The 7,302-nt window shown below is 42.4% G+C and overlaps 1 protein-coding gene across 1 annotated transcript in view; it reads right to left on the bottom strand.

Moving 5' to 3' along the window:
• Nucleotides 1–881: 881 nt before the first annotated feature.
• LOC133439323 (inactive phospholipase C-like protein 2) overlaps nucleotides 882–7,302 on the bottom strand; it is a 65,652-nt gene continuing 59,231 nt past the window's right edge. The window contains exons 6-7 of the mRNA XM_061717471.1: nucleotides 5,610–5,719; nucleotides 882–2,257 (exon numbers count right to left, since the gene is read on the bottom strand). Coding sequence (XP_061573455.1) covers nucleotides 2,051–2,257; nucleotides 5,610–5,719 — 317 coding nt within the window. The 3' untranslated portion in view covers nucleotides 882–2,050. The remainder of the gene's footprint in view (nucleotides 2,258–5,609; nucleotides 5,720–7,302) is intronic.

The raw sequence follows: 7,302 nt of genomic DNA, 5'->3' as shown, positions 1-7,302 counted from the left end.
AACAACGCTCTTTACCGCGTCACGATATCTTGCGCGATCGCTGGTCACGCGAGACTAGACGCTAGTTTAGACCTGGCTCTAATATGCAGGCTGGAAAAGACATTAAATGATCGATTTGGGGATTTTATGAATCGATATCGGATTATTCAAGGGAAAATCGATTAATCAATTTTTTTAACCCAGCCCTATGTGGGACGTATAGTTCACCCACTGCTGGGGGTTGACACGTGTCTCATCAGTGTAATAGCGACTTCTTCTCTAATTTGTGAACTCATTTAAACAGAATTGATGACGCAGTATTGTATAAATTTGAGGACACAATGATACACGTATGATCATTATCACGTCTTTGAACGTTAAACTTTAGCTGTCAACTGTTAGCGGTTAGCAGTGATGCCACAGAGGCGGGAAATGAAGGTATCGAAGGACGATTCCTGAGTTCCAACAACCCTGGGTCCATCATCGTCCGCCGGGGAAGAGTGAACTTTCATCAGCGACCGAAAACAGCTTTAACTCAAACAGTTGGAGTCATCTGAACCCTCTGGATCGGCTCAAACACGTTATTTCACTTCGATGTTATTGCAGACGCAGCTGTAACTTAGTAAGTGTACAAAAAGTTAATAAAAAGGACCGTTTGTACAAGTCGACTCCTTTAGCGCCCGTCGACTTGTAGTCATGACAACGCAGCAGCGAGCAGACGGAAGGTCGTGCACGTCAGTCCTTCAATACACTTTTTGTACATTTACAAAGTCCCTCGCAGACTAGGGGGCTCAGACGTCAGTTTGTTAGGCGCACGGTTGCCATGGGAACCTTCCCGAGGACTCCAGAGCCTCGTTGGTAGATGAGGACGAGGATATCTGAGTAATTGTGTCCAGTCCGGTCATGTGATCTTTGGCACCCGTCACGCTCGTTCAGGTTTGAAACGTCTGGCGAAACATCTGGTCCTTTTTTACCTGAGACTTTTAGCTCTGCGTTGGGGCTTTAACACACGACTCTCTGTGCCGTGGAGGCGACTAGGAATGACCCCCGTCGTCTTCAATGCCAACACCATTAAGGATCAATACAAGGACAGAAAGCTGGAGGATCAAGAGCAGAGTACACCTTATAATCAACCTCATCGCCATGGTTACAGCGGCGGCCCAAAGGCTCGTCACAGACGCAGTTGCTGGTCCTTTTCTGGGTAACAGTGCAGTTGGTGGACGACATAAGACAAAAAAAAACCCAAACATAACCTGGACTTCATGAACCCTTTCAACACCTGAAACAGAAAAACTTTGCCCACAAAATAAAAGTTTAACATGTTGCCAAATCCCCCCAAAACAAACAAAAAACAACCCAAACAAACATGGACGCCGTCGAGCGTTGGACGTCTCCGTCTGGGAAAGTCTGGTCCAAGATAAACACACAAATAAAAGGTTGGTTCTCCACAGACATGGTCTTATATCTTTTATAAAATAAATCTTATATTTCCAAGTATACAATAATAAAATGATGCACTCTTCAGGAAACAAGGTAACAGGAAGTTCCAAATATACACAGTATACTACTATTTTGGCAGACAGGAACGTGGAAAAGTCCAGTTTTGTAAACAGCTCTTTACTCTCATGACATTTCCGTCGACTTGTTTCATTTATTTATTCTGCATTGCGTTCAGACTCCTTCCCAGGTCCAGTTACATTCATCACTCCGGGAAAAAGGGGGAAAAGTTGTGCTTTTAAGAAATCTGTCTCAACAATCCGAGGCCTCTGCTCTCCGCTGGGCGGCAGCGCGGCGTCTCCAACCTCCAACCGTCTGGTGGTTTGCTCAGCTCCCTGGGGCTCGTCCGGGGCGATGTGGGGGGGGCTCTGCTTCAGATGTGATGCACGTGTTGTCAACATTGGAACATGAGCTCTGTTAGAGATCAGGAAGGAATGCAAGGTTTGAAAGGAATGAAAGAAAAGAGGGTGTTGCGTGAGCTGATCTGGGGTCCAGGAATGTGGGGAACGCTGCGATGAGTGGGTGACGGTGGGAGGAGCGGGAGCTCTGGGAGACGTGGCGGAGGTCTGACGCCTCAGTTGTCCTCGTCGGTGAGCTCCTCCTCGGCCGTGGCCTTCTCGGGGATGGCCTCCAGGCTGCGCCGGCTCTTGGAGTCCGTGGAGCCGGAGGAGCCGCCCCCCGCCCCGCCTTTGCTCAGGTTGCAGGTGAGAGCGGCGTAGTGGATCTGCTTGAGGTTCTCCTGGACTTCATTCCTGGCGTGTTTCAGCAGATCCGCCTGGCCCTGCAGGACAAACACACATCAGACGGTTATAGCAGACGTGGAGGGGAACTTGGTGACCCGTCATCACCTCTGTCTCCAGAGAAGAGGACAGATGATATGAGGTGTAACCTCTCATTTCTGTGGGACTTTTATGGCACTTTTCCACTAGTACCTACTCAGCCCGGCTCGGTTTGGTGCTGTTTTCCCACTAGGGGTCTAACGTGCCGAATAGATCATTTTCTGTACCTACTCTGCTTTCGATTACTTGTATTTTTTGGTATGAAAAATTGACAATGAAGATGACTTTGAGTAGTTTAAACAATTGACACCATATACCGGCAGCAATGGATACGTTTTAGATGTGATTATAGTGACCTGTGGATCTGGCAATACCAGAATTTGAAAGCATTTTTCAGGGAAAAAAGCAAATGACGATACTGAAAGCCATCGTTTCCTGTTTTTATTTCTTGAATAGACTATTTTTTCAATGTTACATGTTGCATCATTGTAAAAAATGATGTAAAAATGAAAGCTTTGACAATTTATACAAGTTTCTGTCTTTAAACAGTACATTTATTGAAAAGCTGCAAACTTTTTATTGTTTTTTTAATAAAAGCTGTAAAAAATAATAAACTTCGTATTTGAAGCTGAAAAAAAAAGAAAAAAAAAAGATGACTTTGACTCTGACTTTGAGGTTCTAAGCAGGCTGAGTCGGGCTGTATCTGACGTTTGATAAAGGTGGAAAACAGGAATAAATGATGAGTTGCATTTCAGAGTTTAGATTCTTCACTAAACTAACATCAGTCTGAGTAAAAGTATTTTTATATTATTGCAGATCATTCTGATGTTATAACTTAATCACTCAGGAGTAGTTTGTGTGAAGATAGGACACAGTTAAGTCGGAAGATGCTTTTCTACTAGTACCTACTCAGCTCAACTCGGCTCGATCCGGTTTGGCGCTTTTCCACCAAGTAGACAAGTAGATTCAGGACTTTTCTGTTTCTATTCTGCCGAGGTTCTAAGCGGCTGAGTCTGGATGCATCTGACATCATCACACTACAGGCCACCGATTGGTCGGGGGGTTGGAGTCAGACGTCTGAGTCAGGATGTGACATCAGAGAAATAGCGACTCTGACGGCTTCTTGTTCATTTTATTCAACAGGCAATGTCAGTGCAAAAGTCTGTTTCTGATCCAACTCTGAGGTGCAGATGTTCATAAACCTGGTGGCTGAGGAGAGAATTAAAAAGGGATCTAGACGGAGATAAGGAACGACCAGATCTACCAGGAGCTCTGTCACTTCATAGCTGCTCGCTGCTACCAACGGACTTTTCAGCAGCGCCGAGACAAACTAAAATAAATTAAAAAGCGTCGCCGCTTGAAGCTTCTCTCACTCATTTTTTAACTTGATATCGAACACAAGTCACAGACCCAGCAGCACATCTATCATCTCCTCCAGGTTCTACATCTTTAGTGTTGTTGTCTTCTTCGTTTAGACACAATCAAATACGTCACAGCAGCTTCGCTCCAACCTCCTACTTCTGCTCCAGGTGCTGGATTGTTATGGGAAAGAAACCAGGCCGAGTTGAGTCGAGCCGAGTAGGTACTAGTGGAAAAGTGCTACTAAACCTTAAAGATATTTTGCTCAGAAGGTGTGTTGGTTATCCCTCCTGTCTCCTGCATCCTCCTTCCACCTGTGCGTTCATCCCAGGGAGGCACAATATTCCTCCACAGATGACAGCTTTTCTCAGACCTAAAGACGGCCCTGTCCTCTACTTTGCAGTCCACGATCAGCAAAAGTCGCGGCTGAGTCACGTTGGTGTAAACCCAGGCTTTTCTCCGTCTCCCCACCTCGGCATCCCTGGTGAACGGAGGGAGTTTGCAGCCAACCTTGCGTCCCTGCTATGCCTTAACGCACTGGCAACTCACAGTAAACACACGGCGGCGGCAAACAGGCTGCATGATGGGAACTTAGGGAACCTGATAAAGTAATCTCAGCGATAACATCAACACCCAAAACTAAAACCATCACACTCCAAATGTTTATAGTTTGTTCCTGGTGTAACTGCTTCTGCGGTTTAACCCTTTACGACCTACCATAGAACAAGTCTGCCTGAGCATATTTTTACATTTCTGCATGCTTTATTGCAATTTTATATATAGAGTATTTTTATTTGCTATGCATCAAAACAACCCATATAAGCCAATCTTGAATAATCTTTATGTTACAAGTTAATAGTAATAGTAATGTACTTTATGAATTGAGATTGTATGTTTGATTTTGTATTTTATTGTCTGGACCCCAGGAAGACTAGCTTTCGTTTTGGTGTCAGCTAATGAGGATCCATTTAAAAAAAACAAACAAATAAAAAATTCCATACTAACTAAATAAAAAGCTAAAAAGTGCAAATAACTACCAAAATAATGTAAATTGTTTTTTTTTTTTATTTTACACATATTTTTCTAAATACATCCCATAGCTAGATCCCTCAAAACTGTCAATGGAAAAAAGGAACACAGAAGCCTTTCAAACCAGAGGAAATGTATTTGGAATTAATTCATACATTAGTTTTTGAGATATATCATTTTATATATTGCGTTTAGTGTAGGGCTGGGGATCGATTCAAAAGTCAAGAATCGATTCGATTCCGATTCTTAAGATTCGGAATTGTTTATCAAGATTTGATTCGATCCGATTCGATTCTATTCCTATATTGATTTGGGTTAGTGTTATTGAAGCTGTTGCATGAATTATATGACTGTAGTTATGCAAAATATTACTACTAGTATTATATTGAGATTAAACGAAGGACCAATCAGCTCCCAGAATGCTGATAGAACTGCTTTCAGAAACATCATGTGGGTCAGAATTATCAAACAGATCCAGGGAGGAAACAGAGACGGATCAAATCGGTTTTATTTTTTCCCACATTCCGTTTTTATTTGTTCCATTTTCGGTCTATTTTGGTTTTTAATTTTTGAGCATTTGGTTTTTAGCATTTTTTGCAAATGTAACCCCAAGACAGTATATAAAGTAATGAAATATAGACAATTTATGCAATTATAACCTTACACTTTAATGTTTTCATACCTTTAAACATATTTAAAGGCAAAAACATGGCACCAGTTATTCTCGTGTCCAACAAAACATTCCTTTTTTGGGGATAAACAAAAAAATAACCAAAAGTTGTAATGTAATGATGAAAAAAAAACAACAAATAAATAATAATAATAAAAAAAAATAGATCTTTAGACATATGAATCGATTTTTAGGAATTAATATGAGAATCGATTTAGAATTGGGAAATTGATTTTTTCAACACAGGCCTAGTTTAGTGTCAGCTATGTTCATCAGCACGTGATTGACAGCCTCACCTTCAGGATGGTGATGTTCCACGTGAAGCTTTCCTCCGCCTTGTGCAGCTTCCTGCCCTTCAACCCGTCCTTCACGGCCAAGTCGTGCAGATTCTCATGAAACTCCATCGCTGAGAGAGACAGAGACAGAGACAGAGAGGGAGAGAGAGATGGAGAGGGAGGTGAAGTGAGTCTGGCTCGGGTTGATAAACGCAGCAGCTGCGAGGTGACTGGAGTCTGGGATCTGGATGGGGCTGCGGGACTCGTCACCGCGGGGATTAGAGCACAGATCCTGGCACGTCCTGTCAACATTTCACATTCTGCTGCAGCGGAGGAGCTGAGCTGGTGGACGAGACTTTTCACCTTCCTGTCTGTACATTTACAAAGAGAGAATGTGTTCCCCCGCCGTCTCAGAGGAACTGTGTTATGTCAGCCGCAGGATGAGATCTGAGGTGTGAAGGAGTGAGCCGGTGTGAGAACCTGCACCAATATGGTAATCTGTGAGAACTGAAGCAAACGTGACAAAACAGACTCCTCTCCTGTTTTTAATCCTCCAACAGCCGACTGGGAAGAGCTACTTATGATCCTGGACTTTTAAAAGGCTAAACGTACGACACCCTCTCACATCTAAACACCATGAGCCAGAATCTAAGTCGGTACCGGTCCGCACAAGAAAGAATAAAGAAAATAAAGAAAAAAAAGAAAAAAAAGATTAATAAAATAAATATATATGATATATTAAAATATATATGATATATATTATATATTAAAAATGCATATATATATATATATATATATATATGCCTTAGGCTTTTACAAACTTGGTATTAACCATTATTATATATGCAGACAAAAAAAACCCAGAATAAATAACGATCTTTTATTTTGAAAAATGACCGGATTCGCTCCTGAATTTTGACCCACAAGCTAACAAAATGAGTAAGAAACAGAAGTCTATGGAAAGTGTCTTTGCGAAGGGGAAAAGGTTTGGTGGTGAGACAGAAGAAGAGCCAAGGACTTCAGAGAAAAAGAAAGTTATATTTAATAGACAATACCACTCCTTCTTAAAATATCGATTTATTGCAACAGGTGATTCCCACACACCAAGACCGGCTCTCTGAGGCAATGAATCCTTCAAAACTGCTTAGTCACTTGGAGACCAAGCACCCTGCATCAAAAGACGAGCCCTCTGAATATTTTGAAAGAAGAAAACGGGAACACGAAAGAGTTCGAGCGCTGCATCCCAACCACAAAGGAAACTAAACTAAACTACGGAGTAGATGGACATAAGCAGCAAACGTCAGGTGTCGTTGTCTCCCATCACTCCCACTGATTCAGCGTTATCCTGAGTTAAGCTATGTTTAAACGTTACCATGGCGACCAGAGTCAGAGAGGATATTCCTCATGTTATGTTGTTGGCGCAATGTCAGGAGGACGCTGCTAATAAAGTTGCATACGAGTACACAGTGGATTCACGTTTATTATTATATTTGCAATATACCGCTATATTTATGCTGGTCGTATCATTTTATTTTGTTATATTTATCGGCTACACCTTAAAGGCCTCAAAGGTCAGTGAAAATATTGTCCGACATTAATCCGGTCCTTGGCGCTGAAAAGGTTGGGGGCCGCTGCTTTACACGACTACAGCCGGCAACGCCGCTCCTGGCAGGTTCTGACACGTTTCCAACGTTTGAAGAGCTGAAATGATTTT

Source organism: Cololabis saira, chromosome 3 (assembly GCF_033807715.1).
Source record: "Cololabis saira isolate AMF1-May2022 chromosome 3, fColSai1.1, whole genome shotgun sequence".
Classification (NCBI taxonomy): domain Eukaryota; kingdom Metazoa; phylum Chordata; class Actinopteri; order Beloniformes; family Belonidae; genus Cololabis; species Cololabis saira.
The sequence above is the reverse complement of the archived record's forward strand: the minus strand, read 5'-3'. Positions and strand labels throughout refer to the sequence as shown.